This window comes from Ptychodera flava, chromosome 22, assembly GCF_041260155.1.
Source record: "Ptychodera flava strain L36383 chromosome 22, AS_Pfla_20210202, whole genome shotgun sequence".
NCBI classification, from domain to species: Eukaryota; Metazoa; Hemichordata; class Enteropneusta; family Ptychoderidae; genus Ptychodera; species Ptychodera flava.
In genome coordinates, this window is record NC_091949.1 from 18,529,762 (window position 1) to 18,550,881 (window position 21,120).

The 21,120-nt window shown below is 37.8% G+C and overlaps 1 protein-coding gene and 1 long non-coding RNA gene across 2 annotated transcripts; one reads left to right on the plus strand and one right to left on the minus strand.

The window, feature by feature from the left end:
• Window positions 1-298: 298 nt before the first annotated feature.
• LOC139122866 (SPARC-like) lies at window positions 299-19,348 on the minus strand. Its single transcript, XM_070688685.1, has 6 exons — window positions 18,976-19,348; window positions 9,053-9,293; window positions 8,510-8,737; window positions 6,191-6,410; window positions 4,871-5,019; window positions 299-1,428 (listed from the first exon to the last, which is right to left on the minus strand). The coding sequence occupies exons 1-6, from the start codon at window positions 19,039-19,041 to the stop codon at window positions 1,397-1,399; spliced, it is 936 nt and encodes a 311-aa protein (XP_070544786.1). The 5' UTR covers window positions 19,042-19,348; the 3' UTR covers window positions 299-1,396.
• On the plus strand, window positions 3,163-4,190 carry LOC139122862 (uncharacterized). The gene is made up of 2 exons (XR_011549543.1): window positions 3,163-3,557; window positions 4,001-4,190. It is a non-coding gene; the product is annotated as an uncharacterized lncRNA (long non-coding RNA).
• Window positions 19,349-21,120: the final 1,772 nt, after the last annotated feature.

Sequence of the window (21,120 nt, forward strand, 5' to 3'; positions counted from 1 at the left end):
CAGTCTGGGCCATGGATGTCTTTTAGTATTTATTGTAACACTAGCAGTTTTATTTGGTCGTCCTTGTGTATGTTTTAAGTGTTATATAAAAATGTGGGCATTTATTTTTGCATATTAATAGAAGAAGAATGGCACCATTTGCAAATAGCCCTATTTGGGAAGGGGGGAGGGTATGTGCTGAGTCCCTCTCTCCCCAACTGTAAGTGGGTCAAGGGAAGACATGCAAAGGTATTGCTGAAATTTTGACATCCCTGGATTTATCAGTGGAGTAATGAATAATCCAACACACAAACACCAATTTTCAATCTACAAGTTTATTAGGAAAAGTATCAACAAGATTCTACTATCTTCTTTTTTTTTGGAGATCAGTGTTAAAAAAATAGATGCAATTCCAAAAGAGACCACATTTCTCTCTGACACTGAAAATCAAGTAAATTAAGTCTACTTAGTTAGTTTAAACATTTGTAGGAAGTGCCATGGTATGGTATTGTACAGTATTCTTGAAATTTTGATGACATTGCATTTCTGATTTTACCTTGGTTGGTGCAACAGGACAAGACAACATGACTATCATGCCATACAATACAGATTTTAATAAAATTAATCCTGTTCCTTTGAAACCTTTCAGGATGAACTTTCTATCCATGGTTCAAAACATCAGCATACTTTCATTCCATGGCCCTTGAAACCCATGTTTTAACAATAGAAGAATAAGTACACACTACAATAAAAGAAACAACGATTGGGATACAACTTGTAGCAATTAAAGAAGAGTATTTCTGATTGGCCACTCCGAATCGAATGTGTCAACGATTCTGATTGGTTGATATCTGACATCTTTTGAATGGAAAGCTGAATGACAGTACTTCTGCAATAGCTACAAGTAATGTGCAGCATTGAAGTGAAATTGCTCATATACCCTGTGACCCAACCTTACTTTTCTTTCAATAAAGGCAAATCTGGTTCAAAAATGATGTTTGCCAATGTTCATCCTATAGCAAGATCAAACTAAACATTACAAAATACAGATTCAAAGTGATTTGCAAAAAATGTATACAGGTCAATACAAAAGTGGTCTTTCACATAATTCTTTTGACTCACAAAATTTGTCTGTTTTTTCACCGTTCTTGATAAATATTTCTCCAAACTGCCACCGCTCTTTAAAATTTTCGTGGGAAGATTTCTTGTGAAATTATATTGTTACAGCCAAATTGTTAAAAAATGCAATGAAAACTGTGCAGATAAAATACGAATAAAGAAATACATAGCACCAATGAGATTTAAAACATTGCAGAGCTCCTCAGTGGATTGGATAAGATGTTCAAAAACAAAAGTGCTCTTCCTTTAACCACAAGAGGGCTCTGCAGCACCAGACGACGTGGTAACATGCCGTCGCTTACAAGTGTTCCTTGGCCTCCTTGATGTCATCTGCAAAGTAGAAAGAAAAGATTTGAAAAAAAATTTCGATAAGGCTAGATACTTGTCCTCAGTCTAAATTCTTAATGACTCATATTCATGAAGATTTTAAGTTAAAATGAATTGACGGAGTGGTATGACATCACACCACATGTTATGCTTTACACTCCAAAACATTCTGTTTAGGATTTTTGATAATGTAGTTTCACTCTGGTTAAACAAAAGATCAAAAACTTGTAAATATTCTACTACAAATATTCTATTATATTTATTAATATTATCTGAAACCAGTACTTCAAAGTATCTTACAGCCAAATATCCTTGTGCAGAAGTCAACACATGAAATTAATAAAATCCAGGTTGCCACAACTACAGCTCTCCCTTCTTGCTTATTGGAATGACATTCAACAATGCAATTAAAATGTTCACGTTCCTAATCATGGCCGTATTCAAAGAGATTGGAATAAAATTTGCGCTCAGGTCTTAAGATGTCACATTTTCATCCTGAACAAATTCATCATTTTACTCTAAACACAGAACCACATTCTGTAACAATTTCTGTCAACATGAATGAGAACCCTTACCGAAAATTATTTCTACTGCAAATTTGCCGTAAGTTTGCTGCAAATATGCAGCAAGCATATAGCTTGCAGGAAGAAGTTGCAGAAGTTTGCAGGTAGATGTGACCCTCCTGCAAACCCTTAAGTCAGTTTGCAGCAAATTTGCGGTAAACCAGATTATTGCTGCAAATATGCAGCAACACATGATTGACATATTTCCCACTATTTCATTACCAGGGAGTACACACTACACACTGAGTACTGTTGCATTTCGTGACCAGTCATGTGTAAGCAACATAAAATGATCTTTATTTATATTTTATGTTCATTTATTTCATAACAGACAATCCAGTTTTAAAATTATAATAACTGGTAATGCTAGATAATGGACAGCTTCAGTTAAGCTGGTGAAAGCATTGCATGGATATAGAGTGCATCTATAGTATATACTGTAGTGACATGATGTAATAAAAGTACCCTTTGACAATCTGGTTGGGTAAATTATGGTTGGATCGAAAACTGAATTTTTAGGGAAACATTTTTGAAACAGGGACTTGTCTGTCTTGCAAGTTACACCCTGTATTTTCTGCGAATGATACCAAAATGCAAACAGTTTGGAACGAAATGTGCGCTGATGATGGTCTGTAAGGACACGTCGTAGACTTTTGTTACTGCAATCTGTACAGTAATATTTCCGCTACTACCTCCAAGCAGAGTAGTGGCTGTGCTCCAAGCTATTCTATTCATCCCATCAATATAGTACATACGGTACGTACAATGCACTGCAGCTTATCTCTACTACCTCCACGGTCTGTCCCATCGATGCCGCTGACAAAATCTCGCCTTCTGATAACATGGGTCGAGGTAAAGGCTTTTGTCCATGTTTTCAGCGTTAGAGTTATATTGCCGAGCACAAATTTGAGGTTTAGGATTACTCCATCCCGAGTCGCTGTACGAAAATCAAAGCGCCGCTTCACCAACGTCCAACATGTCCTGCGTATCAGCTGCGAGCAGCCGACATGTTTACACTCTCCGGTCACGGTTCATCAAGGTCAGTTCGCGCATTGATATTGATTCTTCGTGCTGAAAGAATTTTTACTCTCTTTTTAGTCTTTCTGTGATAAAAATAACCATTTTCATTGAACTAATAAATTAAAATACTATATTAAGTATGAAAATAAACGGATTGGTGCAGATGTAGAGTCAATTCCAGCATTTAAAAACGGGACTACATTATCAATCGCGTAATGATTTATAGATCGCACTTCCGTTATCGTCATGAGGCTTGATCGGCGTGAAGTTAGATTTTAGTACCATCGGCCAGTGTCAGCTGCGTGCTTGTGAGCAGGGAGTTTTCTAGTGGATAATTTCGTGATCTTTCTATGGAATCGCCAGCCAAATGATATCACATAGTTGCAAAAACGTGTATACAGTACCAGGGACAGGCGGAGTTCTAAATTTGTGAACGCGAGCGGCAGTAAAGATGCCGACTATATTTTCTGAGTACGGTATTTACACACAGCACGGTGAGACCTGCAACCGGACCGGGAATCGTCCAGCGTCTGCGAGCCGTTCAGAAATGTAAGTCAATGTACCGTTCGTCTGTACATCGATCGCTATAATTATGTTCTGTAATCGTTGTATTGCAATCTTTACCTAAAGATAAATTTTCGTTGAGTACTGATTCATACTGAATTCACTTTCGTTTCACAACAGTTACTTACACTACAGTAACTAATAATAATAATAATAGCTTAGCATACCTACACTACAGTAAGTGCTGAGATTTTTGCAGATTGTCGCCGTCGTGTATGTAAACAATATACGGCGAGTTGTCCGCTGTCGGACATTTTAATCATTATTAATTTAATTTCAATCATGAATATTTATGCATTTTCTGCTTCAATTTTTCAACTTGATTTTGTCTCATTTTCAAATAATTATCGATTTCTTTCATGAAATTTACAATGTTTGGTCAAACGGTAAAGACTTACACTCTTCCCTGAACGATTTATATTTTTCAGAATCCATTGCTGGTACACTAAAGGGGACAAGAAATTCAGAGAACAGAAAGCCAAATCGCAGCCTTTGACAGTAATGTAAATGTTACATGAAACTTCTCAAGTCAAAAGAAAATCTTGACATGATCATGACACTTATGTGGCATGAAATGAACATGGCATATAAAATAAATTGTACCACAATTGAATTTAACCTTTTTTTCTCTGTCATCTTTTTGTTTATAATAACTTTATTTGCGCTGACCATTGTTTCTCGTGAAACTGGTATTTCAGAGTTTAGTGGATAAATAATGTTTATATATTGGCGGACTGTGGACAGCACAAGATGTGTTTTATCCAACTAAACTCTGAAATACCAGTTTCACAAAGAAACAAATTTGGTCAGCGCAAATAAAATAATTTGCTGTATGGAGTTTGCGGCAAATTTTCAGTAACATTCAAATTAATTTGCCGCAAGTTTGCTGCAAGGATTGTGCCGCAAATTTGCTGCAAAGAGTTTGCAGCAACGTTGCGGCAGGGAGTTTGCTGCATATTTGCAGCAAGTTCACAAGAAACCTAATTTGCATCTGAAAAATGAACCACCCGCATATTTGCGGCAAATAGTTTGCTGCAAATTTACTGCAAAGCTTGCGGCAAATTTGCAGTAACAGTTGCGGGAGGCCTAAAATTTCGGTAAGGGAAAGTCCCCAGTTTGACAGCTCCAGTACTGTACACCATCAGCGTTACAAATTTTCTCTTTTCAACACTGAATGTTGTACCCTAGACAACTATCGTCTGATAGGTTACCTTGGCCTATTTTTTAACAGATACAATACTAAAATCAGCATCACAAAATTTGTTGTTCTTACATCAAATTCTGTATTCTGAACTTACCATCATTCAAAAGGAGACAGTAGCCCCATTCCTTGAAGGATATAACACCATTGCTATCAGTATCACATTCCTCCAAGAAAGGCTTGGTGCAGTGTTCCAGGCGCTGTAAGGGAGCACGCAGCTCAACAAGCTCTCTGTTTGTCAGGTATCTGCAACAAAAATGGTCATGTTCAGATCTTTAGGTGCTGGCGACAAATTTATTCCATAATTTGATTTACCCGTGTCAATTTTACAATATCGGTCACCTCTTTCAAAATGTAACGGGACCATCATCTGACAAACAGACGATAAGCACCCATTGCTGATGATTGTGAAAAACTTTATACATAGAGTCTCATTTACATTGCATAGCTTTGCATTAAAATGTTCTACTTTTGCTTTGGAATCTAAAAACTGATAGCAGTACATTTGTTTCTGGAAGGTGTTACAATGATCTTTCTCGCCAACAATCTTCCAGGAACTCGTTTAGATTTGCCATTCATCAAATTTTTAGAAAAGATTGACGCTGAATGAAATACAGGATTACTTTGGTCACTCTTCTTGTATTACACTATGAGGCATTTTTACATGAAAGTTTTAAAAGGTAAAGAAACGAGTGGTTCACTGACATGCCAAGCCATGGGAAATGAGGCTCTGGTTGCATTTTGCTGTTTAAGGTAGAATGTGCCGACGGGACAGATATTCGGACTCTCAAATTTTTACAATTCTCTTCTGATCTACCACTTGTGGGGGTTCATTTTAAAGCTCTGGGAGTAAGAAACATTTTTAATAGTAGTTTGTCGAAAATTTAAAGTTTTATTTTCCCCAATGGAGTTCACACAGAGATGGCGGCCATTTTGAGTTTCAAATATCAGTAAATGTTAGCTAATTTTCTTCTCTGCTTCCAAACTTTGCATAGTAACCCGCCAAGATTACGTCATGGAAACAGTGTATATGAATCATACTCAATCACTGTTCACGTTTGTTTTTGGAATTATTTGTTGTTCAAAAACTTGTCAGCAGTTTAACTTCCTACGAGCTTATTATGTTTAAGGAAATTCCAAATAATATTATCATCACTGGCTTTTCACATTTCCAAACTCTCGTTTCATATAGGTGAGGGGATTTGGAGGCCAAACTAGGAATGGCATTTGCCATGTGCATGTTTCAAATATCCACAGTCCCTTGGATATGCAGGTGACTACTGCGAGAGCAGATTGACCAAACCATTCTTAAGTTAATGTTCTAGGTTTTTGTTTGATTGTTTGTTTGTTTTTGCCACTGATACTTAATTTTGTAAGGACAAAAATCTTGATATATGACGTACAACAATCAACTCACCTGTCTCTTGGGTCAACATCCAGGTGATGGAATTTCCATGCGATTGGTTTGATGTAAGGTTTCATGTCCCTCTCAGCCAGGGCTTCCAGGTGCTTCTCTGATTCAGTGAGACCGCCATCCTCAATTGGCCACTTGGCCAACTGCTTCATGACCTGTGAGAACCAATCACGCATGCGGAATGGGAATTCCTCCATCTCCTCATCAGTGCATTCTGGGAATTCTGTTGACAGGAGGGAGAGAGACTCACTGGTGAAATTCTGAACATTAGGGTATTTGTCAATGGTTCAACCTTGATCAATCTTGGTTTGGTATAAACTCATTGTTTTCAATAGTTGGTGTGGACTTGTATACATGAAATAGGGGTGGAATTAGATTGGGTCGCTTTCTTTTGACATTCTTTTGGTTAACAACTTTGGAATTGAGAATCAGTCCAAACTGTTCAACAACTTCACAAGGAAAGCACTGTTTTTTGTCCATGAATGCAAGTAACCACAGCCCCTCACTAAGGGAGTGGGGGATTAAACCATAAAGGTATTACTTTATATCCAAATAGTTGTTTGGGCTACAGTGGGCAATGTGTAAGTAATTTTGTAGTGCCTCACTTTCCAAAGATAACTACTTCAACACCGACTTCAAAACTTTGTACAATATTTCTCATTGTGCTGCAGGTATTGGACGAATTTGGCATTGACCTTCTGACCGTAACAATGCAATCCATATGGAAGATGCTATCTTTATGATTTTCTGTACAGCAGTTTGTGAAGTTTCTGTTACATAATGCAGTTCAATCAGTGTTGAACTTTGCTTTATCTTAACATGTTGAATCTTGATTCCATTCAATCTTTGGTCTGACCACTTGGTATCTGCCTGATTGTATGTAAACATAGAAACCCCTTGCCGATCAGAATATTGTAAATACTTTATCATTGAATACAGGTTCCTCTTAACAGAATAACATCTGATATAATTCTTTTCCTACAACTTACCTGCACCCTACGCGGTTGTTGATAATAAAAGCTAAAAGACTTGAAATATTATTCCTTATTTTCGGTGTCAATCCCCCTCCCCCACAAAACGAAACTCTAAATGCACATTGGTTTCAGGAAAACTGTTGTTTATAATGTCTTGAGAATACAACCTGTCTTTCACCAACACATTAACATTTAAACTTTTTCAACATTCCAAGTAGTCTATATTCTTCTATCAGAGTTCAAATTTTGCTTCTTGAATTTTTAGGCTCTCATAATCTGTGTCCCATTTTTTCTTTATGGATATTGAGTTAGTGCATTGTCAGAAACGTATAATCACATTTAGTTGAGTCCACACATTTAAAACCACACACAAATACATGTCCCATGTCTGTATTATCATTCTTTCTCACCTTTTCTTGTTTCATGATGTGATTTGAATTTTTCAAATTTTCGTTTTGTTACAGCAGAATCGTTATTGCAATTTTGACACACGCAAAACAAATGGGGGGGGGGGGTCTTACACCATCCCCCTTACGAATTACGCTTCTAGCGTGTCAGCTTTTATGATCGACGGCCCCTACGTGTGTATGAGTTTTTTTGCAAGTAACATTTACATGTTTTTCTATGCCTTTTTTCATGTAGGCATCACGAGGTTAAAGGTCATCTATCATCCTCAGGTGGCTTTTAATGTTTGCACAGGTTGTGCTGACTATATATAAACAGATTTGAGTGCATACACAATGGTGTCCTACACACATACAAGGAAGGGTACAGGAAGATTTTACACAGAATTTACCACTTGAAGCTATCAAGAGAAAACTTAAAATTTTGGTAGTTGTTATTCAGAGTTGAAAACAAGACTTCCTCCAAGACTCACATTGAACACAAAGCTAGAAACAATGTGCGATTTGGGTGTTTACAATTTTGCAAATGTTTGATTTTTAGTTGTGTGAGTTATGACCAACTAAGTAGTTAAATATATCCATCAACAGCAATGTGCTGTTCATATGTTGGCCCAAAATCTCTGAATGGAAAAACAAGTTCAGAATAAACAGTACTCTACAGTACTCTGGGGTAAGTTTAAAGGGATACAGTCATCGGAACTGCACTCAAAGGTCATATGGGACCCATACAGCCAATGTAAACACTGTATCCAAGGTACAATAGTGATTGCAAGATGAAAGTTAAAACATGCCTGTCATAATCTACATTGTATACTCTAAATGTTGCAGCTTCAATGATAAGGGTGCATCTAGATATCTTGCATGAAATACATTGTTTGCAAACAAGAAACTTGATGATGGTTTCCCTTTGAGCCAGTACAAAAATATCCAAACAACGTATTTACCTTGGCATTCTCCATAGTAATCAATTTCGATTTCATACATTTCTGGGTCGATGCACTTCAGACGGTAGAATTCACAGTCACTGATGTAGGTGACATTTTGGGTACTGCATACTTTGTATTCTTCATCTTCCTCTGGCATGCACTCTTCAACACAGGTACAATATGGCTGCCATTGTGGATCAGTCTTACAGGTCATTCCCATTGGACACTCGTAATCAACACAGGGATCTTGAGAGAAAAAAATTAAAACAGGCATGGATTTTCAAATTTTTTTTATTTGGGTGATGGGGTGGTTTAGAATCGTTGAGGATGTTTTTTCTGTATTATTTGCAGAGCTTGCCTACTGTTTTGTTTCAGCATCCAGAACAAATGAAAGACAAGTTTATATACTCTCTAAACACAGAATGGAAGTCAAGTTTAATTTCTTTCTACACACATATCGACGGAAGACACACATGTACTCTAAATACATCTAAAAACACACAGAGCCAAGAGAAGACTGGCTTACTTCCACACATAACAACCAATGAAGGTTTAGCTTACTGTTGATCTCATTTGCATAACCTCTGACCTCTTCTTCAATTTCCTTCTCAAAGTATCTGTCTTCTTCCTCATCGCGGAAATCATCACGGATTTCGTCACGCAAGTCACGGAAATCGTCGCCGAAGTCAATGACTTGTTCGTCCTTGTAGGACAGGCGATCTAAGGCCCACTTTGCCTCCTCTTCATCAAAGCGATGATGCTTCTTCTTATGTTTGTAATCTCTCACTCTATCTCTGTTTTTCTGTTAAGGAAAAAAGATAATCTTACATAAATACAAAATAACTGGAGATACTTATCCATTAGCGGTGAGTTTTGATGCAATTTGGTTTATTCTTGCTTTTTATCATAAAATACGTTATAGTTCACTACTCCCCTTATACGCTTGTCCTCAACTTGTCATTATAAACTGTATTAACAGTAATCTCCATTGTTATTGTTGGCAACTGAATTCTGGGAACTGCATTCCAGGCTGGAATTTATTTGTCAACAATAACACTGAAGACTAGAATTTATTTGTCAACAGTAACATTATATAAATGTACACTGTAATACATTTCAGTACAGAAACAAGCAAACATACTTGCTTTCTAAAACAAACACAATCAAAGTATCATTCCAAAGGTTACAACCATCTTTACGTGGCAATGTGTTTTCAACATCTATTCATTTGGGTGACTTGTAAGTCTAAATTAGAAAATTTGCATGGTGACCCTCCTATCTTTCTCTTCGTGATTATAATATGAAAGAAGAACTTTAAATGTTTCTCAAACCATAGACCCTCTTTTTTTAGGGTCTATGCTCAAAGACAGTGTGAGCAGAAGCTATAACTTTCATTGTCCAGCTGCATACTACCTCCACAGCAAGCCATGCCAGAAATATTTAGTCATGAACACTGAAGATCTTCATAAAATTATGAACATAGTAGAGTGGTTAAAAGTATAAACTTGTGTTAAAAGTGTTCTCCTACAACAAATTTAACACTTTTATGCAATAATATTCTGCATGTAAGTCATCTGTGAAAATTTAAAAAGATCACGATAACTGCCAAGATTTAGTCTAGGACCTCAACTCTGTCTTTTGGCATTTGGCAAGATGGAGGCCAGATCCTAAACTAGCCAAGATTATGATAACTTGCAAATCTAAATTAGGAAATCCAAGAAGGACTCTCCGAATGCTTTGTTGGCAAATGTAATGATTACCAGCCTGCACAATAAACAGAAGAATTCCACTGAATTCTCCTGATGTGATAATGTCAATAGGTTTGAAGATGCAAGAAGTCCAGACAACTTGTATTTGCCTGAGGGTTTCCCTTTCCGACCGAAAGTCATTGAACCAAGTAAGACTGTTTACAGTCTCTTGTACTTTCATTACCTAAAATACAGATGTAGCCACAGTGGAGTCACAAGTGCCTCGGAATATGCTTTTCCCCCACAGCCAGGAGCCGAAGGCTTGAGGGCGAGTGTGCTTGTGCCCAGCAAAACATTCAAAGTACACTGACCGGCCATGACCAAAATGGCAAAAGCAAGTATCACCAGTCTTAACCGAATCATGCAGACTGGTCATCTTCTGTTTCATTTTCACACCATAATGAAACAAAATATTTGAAGTAAGAAAATGATTTCAGAAGTGTTTTTCAGCATCTATTACTGCCAAGGTTATTCTCACAAAACTTTTGGAAATTCTCCAAAATGGAAAGACTTTGGTTAAATGCATAATCTACCATAAATATTCCTGAATATGCGCTTGTCTTGTGTCAAACCTCTCCATAGTTTTGGCATTGTACCCAATACTACAGAGAGATTCTAGCTTGCCATGCCTGTCCTTTTCCTTATTACTTCTTCAATGCTTTTTTTATCAAAGGATGAATTCTGGCAAAAGTCTTACCCACTGCCTTGACGGAGTTATATTTTGACAGTTTTCACACTGTAGTGAAATCTCACCAGTTTTCTGAGGGTGACTACCACAAAATTCCCTTATCAGAGAATTCTATAGTTTCCAACGGCATGGTAAGTGTCAATAAAAGGCTAAACCAAAGAAAATAAGTTTTGCTCGTCTTCAAAGCTCAATTATTGGTCACTAAGGAACTCTATCATCAACATGTCAAACAACAAAGCAAGTAAGATATCCAGCTGTTCCGATTCCAGGACCATGGAAAAACAATGTTCAGGGGCATTCTATTACATAATACAAGTTTACCATCAACATAACAAGTGGTCTTCCAGAAGTTTGCTGTGTTATTTGCATAAAACAAGCCGTTTTTATGGCCTGTGGTTAATTAGTCATTGAGAAATCTAGGTACCTCTACAATCTTAAGTAGTCTTTATCTCTGGACCTGGTAACACAGCTTTCAGGTACATATGCAAATAGGGTACAGCAAGTCATGTTGTAAAAGTGTATATATAAACTTTTTCAGCCCTTATTTATGGTACAACCCTATCTTCTATAGCGACGTGGGCCTCTGTATTTCGAATGGGGGGGGCAAGATGTGTGGAAAAATATAGAGTAAACACCTATTCGCTGATTCTTTTCACTAATGCACACAGAGGGATTGATAGACCCTTTCATTACAAAGGTCTAGGCCAGATCTATTGTTTTCTATGGCAAAGTGAGACCTCTACACAGAGCGATGGGGGTGGTAAGGATAAAGTTTGAAGCTCATTTGTCTCAAGTGGGAGCTGCTCAATAAATGTATGGTTGTGCAATGTACCTGCATGACATTATCAATGAAACTGCAATTAGTCTTGTTAGCAATTCAAGCAGAGGTTTATACCTGAAGTGATCACAAAACGACTACACACTACATTCAGATAGGGTGATGGCATCTTCAATTTTATATCACTGAATCAATTCAATTATCAATGTTGTTGATAATGGTATGTTTATCTCTATGGGTTTTACTTTGGGATGATTTTGTAAGTTGTCCAAAGATACATCCAGAATCCTTCGTTTGGTGAACTTGATTCAGGAAGATCTGAACTACAGTAATTTAAAAGGCATTAGCTTTTCAAAAATGTAGCTTGTAAATCGTGAACCAGCTTAGTTACATTTAGTTTGTATTTTCAGGTTTCTAAATTCTAGCTCCCATGACTGGTCTTTTGGTAGCTCCATGGTTTAACTTGTCAAGCCATTAAAAGTTGAAATGTGAAACACCCGGAAACTACATATTCCTCTGTCTGGGACAAAATTGTGAAATCTATACACTCATTACAAAATGGACAGAGACTTTCAAAAACAGCTCCATCCATTTACTTGGTGTTTAAAAAAGAAGGCATTAGTTTACAGCCATTGTATTATGCTGAAAGGTGCATGCATTATTCTAGAAGCATTCTTTCCTTACGGAGGAAATCTGGTGCATTTGCATACCGTAATAGGGTCAACCATTGTGCTCCTAGAGGGGTATTGAGTATTGGCAATGCAATTAACCCCCCCCCCCCAACATTAAAGTCTCAAGTCTCAAGTTTATGAATCAATGTCTTTAAAAACTCAATTTTGCTTCCGCTTGTGAGGTACAGCACACTGTTCCTCAAGTGCTGAAGTAAACTTCTCATCGCAGTACGCCACATTTCAAGGTTTTTAACTGGGAAAACTATCATCAGACAATACGGCAGGTCAGATTTCCTCTCTGTAGACTGAATGGAATTTCTTGCCGGTCCATTTACTGTGTACGGTAACCTCACTCGGAAAGTACTTGAATGCTTCATTTCTACTTTTCCGTACCGGCTTCATTTTTGCAGCATGACAAATCTTACTTTTCATCTTGTCAGAAGTTCATGGAAAGCCAAAATATCAACCTCTTGTATGTGTTCTAACCATGGATGTAAAAATTAGTTCTAACCAACTAGACTTACAAACACAGATACCGCTTCCTCAGTATCTCAAAAATCTTGTAAATTTTAACCCTTTCACCACCATGGTTTGTCCAGAATCCATTGTATTCTATGGTAAAGTTGGACCTGTATACAGATAACTGGGGGTGAAAGGGTAAAGGGGCAGGTTTTTATCAGCTTTATCTCTAGATAAATTTATTAACTGTTCACAACTTTCTGAGGAGGAAAAAAGACTAACATCACATAAACAGTCAATGTCAACGACCCCTAATCTGAGAACCAGGGATTGATGACTGCACATGTGGCACACATTTTCCAGATTAGAGAAGAATTTCAAGCAGTGTTTAAAACCTTGCCGATGATGAGGGTCATTTCTGACACAAAACAAGTCATCGTTGATGACACAGTCCCCACTTGTTAATGGGTACTTTGATTACATGTCCTCAGAGAGGATAGAGTCCTCTTCATTAATTAGGTCTGTGATAAAAATACTTTGATACAGATGGCGCTCAATGGCCAAGAATGAGTTCCATGGTGATGAAAACATAAAACCAATGTAGGCCACCATCCTAAAGTTCAGAAAATGAGTCAACTAGGAATTAATCAACAGGATGTTGCAAAACATTTTTGCATACAATTCTAACACTTGACAGATTATCACTGGTACCATATTTGAGACATGCCCAAGTTTTGGCTAAGGACAGGAAAAAATTGAAACAAAATGGCTGCCATGCAGCCATATTGGATCATATCATGAAACAAATTGACATACATATGTATGTCATAGGTTAATGTCCTTGTACCAACTTTGAATAAAATCGGTTGAGATATGCCTGAGAGTATTATGGCTCTGTACATGAAAAATAGTAACAAAATGGCCGCAAGGCAGCCATATTGGATCGTTTCACATAACAAATTGACATGCATATGTATAACATTAGTCAATCTCCTTGTACCAACTTTGAATAAAATCGGTTGAAACATATCTGAGTTATGGCTCTGTACATGAAAACATCGTAATAAAATGGCTGCCTAGCGGCCATATTGGATCGTATCACATAACAAATTGACATATATATCTATGACATAGGTCAATGTCCTTGTACCAACTTTGAATAAAATCGGTTGAAACATGTCTGAGTTATGGCTCTGTATATGAACAAATTGTAATAAAATGGCCACACAGCAGCCATATTGGATCGTATCACAAAACAAATTGACGTGCATATCTATGACATTGGTCAATGTCCTTGTACCAACTTTGAATAAAATCGGTTGAAACATGTCTGAATTATGGCTCTGTATATGAAAAAATTGTAATAAAATGGCCGTCTGGCAGCCATATTGGATCGTATCACAAAACAAATTGACGTGCATATCTATGACATTGGTCATTGTCCTTGTACCAACTTTGAATAAAATCGGTTGAAACATGTCTGAGTTATGCTCTGATGAAAAAATCGTAATAAAATTGCCACACACAGCAGCCATATTGGATCGTATCACAAAACAAATTGACGTGCATATCTATGACATTGGTCATTGTCCTTGTACCAACTTTGAATAAAATCGGTTGAAACATGTCTGAGTTATGGCTCTGTACATGAAAAAATCATAATAAAATGGCCGCCTGGCGGCCATATTGGATCGTATCACAAAACAAATTGACGTGCATATCTATGACACTAGTCAATGTCCTTGTACCAACTTTGAATAAAATCGGTTGAAACATGTCTGAGTTATGGCTCTGTACATGAAAAAATCGTAATAAAATGGCCGCCTGGCGGCCATATTGGATCGTATCACAAAACAAATTGACGTGCATATCTATGACACTAGTCAATGTCCTTGTACACACTTTGAATAAAATCGGTTGAAACATGTCTGAGTTATGGCTCTATACATGAAAAAATCATAATAAAATGGCACCTGGCGGCCATATGGATCGTATCACAAAACAAATTGACGTGCATATCTATGACACTAGTCAATGTCCTTGTACCAACGTTGAATAAAATCGGTTGAAACATGTCTGAGTTACGGCTCTGTACATGAAAAAATCGTAATAAAATGGCCGCCTGGCGGCCATATTGGATCGTATCACAAAACAAATCGACGTGCATCTGTATGACATATGTAGTAATCCTTGTACCAAGTTTGAATGAAATCGCTTCTTGCATCTCTGAGATATCTGCGTGAACGGACGGACGCACGCACACACACACGCACGCACGCACGCACGCACGCACGCACGCACGGACGCACGCACGGACATGACCAAACCTATAAGTCCCCCCGGACGGTGTCCGTGGGGACTAATAAATCACCTATAAAGTCTGCTTACTCAAACTTTTTAATTTTACTTATGATATTTGTGAAAGTATTTTCAAGAATAAAAATATTTTTTCATAATTCAGTCCTCCATGACAAAAATGACCAATATCTTAATCCTATGGCACAAGGAATATGAAATATAACACTCTTAAAATTTAGGAACAAAATTTTAAGGTGTTGTAAAACTTGGAAAAAAATTACAAAATGATGTTATACTACTTGACAAAGTGGACTACAAATTTAGTTACAAAGCTTGATTTGAGAGACAGTATTCTCTGATGGAATTTGTTTCTTTAATTTATTCATTGTGACCGAGCATTATAGTATAAGACGGGGAGAGACTTTCAATGGTTTATAGTTCTCTTTCATTGAGTGGTCACACAGTTCTGACATTCAGACAGGACGACTGACCGAGCAACCAGACTTTTGACAATGATTTATACAAATATGCCCCGATGCTATGCATAGGTGAAGCTCAGGTCAGACAAGGACGTGACAGCAGCAGGAAACCAGTGTCCTACTGACTTCCTAATATGGGATGAATATTTCCGTATTTGGGCAGGAAAGAATAACTCCACTGTAAACTGAAAATTATTTCATACACTTGATCACGTATGCTGAAGTTAATTCCAGTGACCATGATGATGGTGATGAGAGAAATTTGAAAATGGTACAAACTAAACAAAAGTTTAACGACCTTTTTGAGGAGTAGTTCATTGTATTTTTCTCTCACACTTTTGCTAGAGCATCACACTTTTGGTGTTTTTAGTGTCAGTGAATAATGTTTTAAAAGAGAAGTTTTTCTTGAAGCCATAATTCAAAAATGTCAAGCAAATTCTCTTGTTTGTCCACAATACAACAACATCCTGCGGCCAATTTTTCATCTTTTCACTATCCAAAGTTAGCTTGACCCTGCTTTTTACTGTGGCAAGGTTAGACCTTGGTGTCATTCATGAAGCTGGGGGTCAAACACCAGTGTGTTGGATATCATTGCACTGTTCCTCCCATTCTCTCCCAGGGTGTTACCTTGGTGACAACCAATGAGGATTTAGATGACTTGGCTGGTCACACTGGCTGGTTTTCTACCCTAAAGCAAAACCACTCTTTTTAAGGAAAACGACTGAATATTGACCATATGAAGAGAAACTGAATTAGAGACAATCTTTCAACAACAAGTTTGCTGATTACTTATCCTTCCAAAATAATTTGTGTCCTTATATTTGGCTCCTAACACCAGCCACCTATACCAACAAAGCACATAAGTACTTTTCAGTAAACTGCAAAAACTCAATACAGGTATATTCTTTCCTGGCACCAATGTACTGATTGTACAGTTGGGTTTATTTTGACACTCAAGAGTAAAGGTGATGATCCATCTTGCAATTTGAGATCACAGTGTAACACTGTCTTTTTTGCTAGGGTTGGGGGATATGTAAGTAAATGATTTCGGAACCCGGTAACATTTTTGCAGACCCCTAACCCAGTTGCAATGATGTACCAAGGGGAACTCCAGTAAAATGACTGGTGAACCCCAGTAATATTTAAATGTTTTACCATCCTTAACAAAAACTCTGGATCAATGGTTCTATGAATTTGCATTCTTATCAAACAAGATGTGCCCTGAAAACTCAGACAAGTTTTTTTTAGGTCATGGGGCGGAGTGTCATGCTTAAATGCCAAAAAAGCACTTCAATAGTTCAATATCAATGCAGTGGACAATACAACAGACACTATAGTATCTTCAACTATTCAGTTCTTTCTTCACTATGTCACAAAGCATCCTGAATCTAACATTGAACACATTGTTCACAACTTCGAGGGTCAGCACATTCCGAGGACACATATACTGACTTTATGAAGGCTACTTTTTGATTCATGTCTGGTCCTCTGTATTGAACAAAGATTGTGACCCCAAAACAAGCAATAGGTGCAAGCAGTTCTTTCCTCCCTCAGAGCAGGCTCTCTCTCTCTCTCTCTCTCTCTCTCTCTCTCTCTCTCTCTCTCTCTCTCAAACAAACAAACAAATTTCCGTTCTCATTTGACATCCTGTTTGACAAATACCACTGGCCTACACATAAAATCTGACCTCCGACAGTTTTATTCAGTTCATAACAAGTAGCATAAATGACTTTTAACTTTTGATCTTCTGAACGAAGTTTCCGATCTGACAGAAAATTTGTTAATTATCCAATCTTTTTCGATATACAGCTACCTCAATAGGTTAAAGAAAGCTGACATCTTAGTTTTTAGCTTAATACACTGCTGTGCTACAACTTAGCTACAAATTAACAATATTTGACCAGTTATATTAGTAAAATGGGCAGCGGTTACAGTTTAACTAAGTTTTATGTAATGTTTACATGGTATTATGTCAAATATTGCGGCATTACAATTATCATGGTAAGCATTATTGAAATATAACTGATCACCGCCACTGCCAATGACACAAGTCCCAGACTGTTTATTATTTACGTCTATTTGTCGAAAACTCCTCACGCAATAGGAGAAAATGCATCGGTATTAGATGACGGAACAGTCGGTTGGTAGCTTGGCTACGTATTAATGTCAAATACGCGAACCGGAAGACCTTCACAAACGTCCACATCAACTTCTGTACTCTGAGAAATGTCCGGCCCGTCGCCGCGGGCACAACACACGCGTGAACGCAAAGAGCATACATAAATTCGTGCATTTTGGCCGTATCCGAAACCATGCACAGTTTACAATATGCAAAGCTACTGTAGTACTCTCAACATTCCAGTAAAATTATATCGCTGTTGGATTTTGACCGAACTGGTGCTACTGCCCACACAATCACGGAGGAAAACGCAAAGCACACACAACAGAACTCAATTGTGCTGTCTGACAGCGATGAAACCCGTAAATAGGAACTCGTCTAGACGTTGTAAATAGACGCTAACCATTACATACACTCGAGAGTTCCGTACTTGCGTCCGTCTCTAAAATGAACGATTTTTAACGTCGAATGAACAAAGCCGCAGGGTACTCAGATAAAAGGGTCTTTCATTGCTTTTCAGTGTAGTGCCAGCTATTGACGTGTTCGATTCCCTTTGATTTGTGTATCTGTCAAACTGTTCTCTCTTCAAGAAGACGGCTTTCCAAGGCTACCATCTAATAATAATTTTAGAAGTTATCCACCATCTGTTGTGATAAAAGTTATAGGTCCAAACTTTCAATGAGTTAGAAACTGTAAACTGCAACAACTGTGGTAAAGTTAATCTTATCATGGACGTAGGAGCGCTTCTACTTCCATGATCTTGGCGAAGAGCAGGGCGCGACATCGTGCCGCTTTCGCCAAAATACAGACGTATATTGCTGGCCAGGGAAACAAAAAATGGTTGGTAAGCGCCTGCTAGGGGATATAGTCATACTTAACACTGTGAAATGGGTTGTTTATCACGAATTTCTGCAATGACGCCAGAGCGAAAAATGCACCAAGTCCTTGGCCGTATCCACCTTTGTTTACATCTCTTTCGGAGAAGCCATAGACCTACTTAATACGGGTATTTCAAAAAGCTGAGGCCCTGATTTTGAGAATGAGAACAAAGTTTCCGAACGCAAGCCTACATTTTTGTGCTCTTATACCGTTTTATAGCTAAGCATAAATAAGGCTCGCTCAATTCTACAAACTTCTGCGGTATTCGAAAATTCAGGAACCGCGAAAAGGTGCCGGAGCGATGGACCACTGCTAGAGATAGGTGAGCGGAGGAAGAGAAAAAGTTTGGAATAAGTTGAACTCACCCCTGCGAAAGCCAAATCGACGCAGACGAGACAGACTACAAGAACGACCACGGAAAGGGCGCGCATCTTGAACTTCTGCCGGTGATCTTAACAATCAAATAGACACAAACTGGAGAGACACCAGGCGGTTTTCACTGAAATGCTGCTGACGTGTCCACTGAAATGAGATACCTTTGTCGACAAATGTCTTGGAGAAACCCTTTCAGACCCCACTGGCTGATGGATTTCTTTGTGTTTCAGACCTTTTAGGTTAGACGAAAAATACCCGTCCCATCAGAGGTGCCAGAAAAGGCAATCTGCAATGTGCAATGCCAAAATCATTGGAGCTTTTGTCCTACATCTATACACCAGGAAGATAAACCTCAAATCATTTACAATATCTGACATAATATTTGGCATTTTAAGATCGACCGTTAACTTTAAGCGGTCAACAAAAACTTATTTACTCGCACTCCCTAACTTAAACTCAAAATGATCACTTACTTAGGGAGTCAGCCCGTCGCTTAAGATTTGCAAGAGTGTGAATTAGTTACGGTACAAAGTCTAATCTAATACGGTAAGGATACAGGGATGTTCGTACGGTCTAACTTTTCAAATATTCATTTGGTCGACTAGAGTTTACAAACAACGCGCGATAAAGTTATCGTAAGTAAGTAAGTACAGGTTTTGGCTGTTTTTTCTCACCGAATATACTAGTGTAAATTGAAAAAGTAAAGTGCATCCTGTGTTTAAAGTTGAGTTCCCCTCCCTTTCTCTAGAATGGTTTCTACCAGAGCAAGAAGTCTATTCCCGAGGTGATGCAGTTGGTACTATTCAACCATGAAATTCCAGGGGCACCTTGCTCCCAAGACAGACAGGGGATCAATTGCAAATATCTCGGGCTCTTTTCCGGAGAGAGAGAACTGCACTTTCTGACGCAGAATGAAAGCATACAGAATTGAAGATTCCATCATTTTCGTTGCCATTGTTTGTTTTGTGGGTGTATATACACCAATGTTAAAAACGTTATTCATGAGGACAATGAATAATCTACTTGAGCTTCAAATGATGTTGTTGTTATTGCTTGCCGTAATTTGTAAACATATTTAAATCAACCCTTAGCGCAACATCATAGATATGCAGGACACTGTAAAAGTAGCCCGAATCAGAATGGATTCTGTTATCACAGGGAACTATGGCTCCTTATTTGTTTATGGGTGTTTGTTTGTTTGCTTATTTGTTCGTGATCGTTTTCCATATACATTAAAAGAACCAATAAAGACTTGTATCTGTATTCATGGTTGTCGATAAAGAATGATGTTCTTTTTTTGTTTGTTTGTTTACAAGTTTTGTCAATATATGATATTTTATACGGTTTCTAACACAATGAATCCCAGATATGAAATAAAGCATATCTCTCCTTTGCCATGGTTTAATAGGCACTCAAACAAACACGAAGCAAGAGATCTCTATGTCGCATACAGAGTACCGTAACGGCATTCAGCAGACGGGTATGCCAGAATTTCAAATTGTCCTGCGACAACCTCTGTGGTCTCTATAGATCTGCCACGTCACGATTTCTGTTTGTGGTACTGAACTCTTCCAGGGATGCTTTAGACAGAATGAACTTGGATGGAGTATTGTCCTTCTCTATATGCTCTGTATGTTGTTTTTTCAGTGGCAACCGTGAAAGCGCCACATTGTGTAACCTCACGCTTGGTTTTAGGTTTCCCAGACACTCGAGTTGTGGACACAGACTGACACTAATTACAGCGTCAACAAGGGCAATAACAACAAAAAGCGATAGTATTGCTTAGGAAGACAACTACAACGAAAATAACATTAACAGTGATCAAAAATGAAATGTAATCTAAAATTTGAATTAAATCGGGATTTTGATCGTTTCATTTCCACGAAAATTTCACTTTTATGTTTCTTGCATGTTAAAACACTTGCAGCAGCAGCGCCACGGCAATAACAACAACAACATTAACAGCAATAATGATCATCATAGAACTATAAATATCAACAGTAGCATGAAAACAAGCCAAGTCACATCACGTTTAAGCCTTAATTCTTCCTCGGATAACATGACCAGAAATGTCAAATTTTGAGCAAGAGTAGAAAGAAGAATATATATATATATATATATATATATATATATAT

Excerpts from the sequence above, each read along its gene's own strand:
- LOC139122866 (XM_070688685.1), bottom strand. The coding sequence starts at position 19,041 with ATGCGCGCCCTTTCCGTGGTCGTTCTTGTAGTCTGTCTCGTCTGCGTC. Across the intron at positions 9,294-18,975 it reads TCGATTTGGCTTTCGCAGGG|AAAAACAGAGATAGAGTGAG; the intron begins GTGAGTTCAACT and ends TTTCCTTAACAG. Across the intron at positions 1,429-4,870 it reads CTGTCTCCTTTTGAATGATG|ATGACATCAAGGAGGCCAAG; the intron begins GTAAGTTCAGAA and ends TCTACTTTGCAG.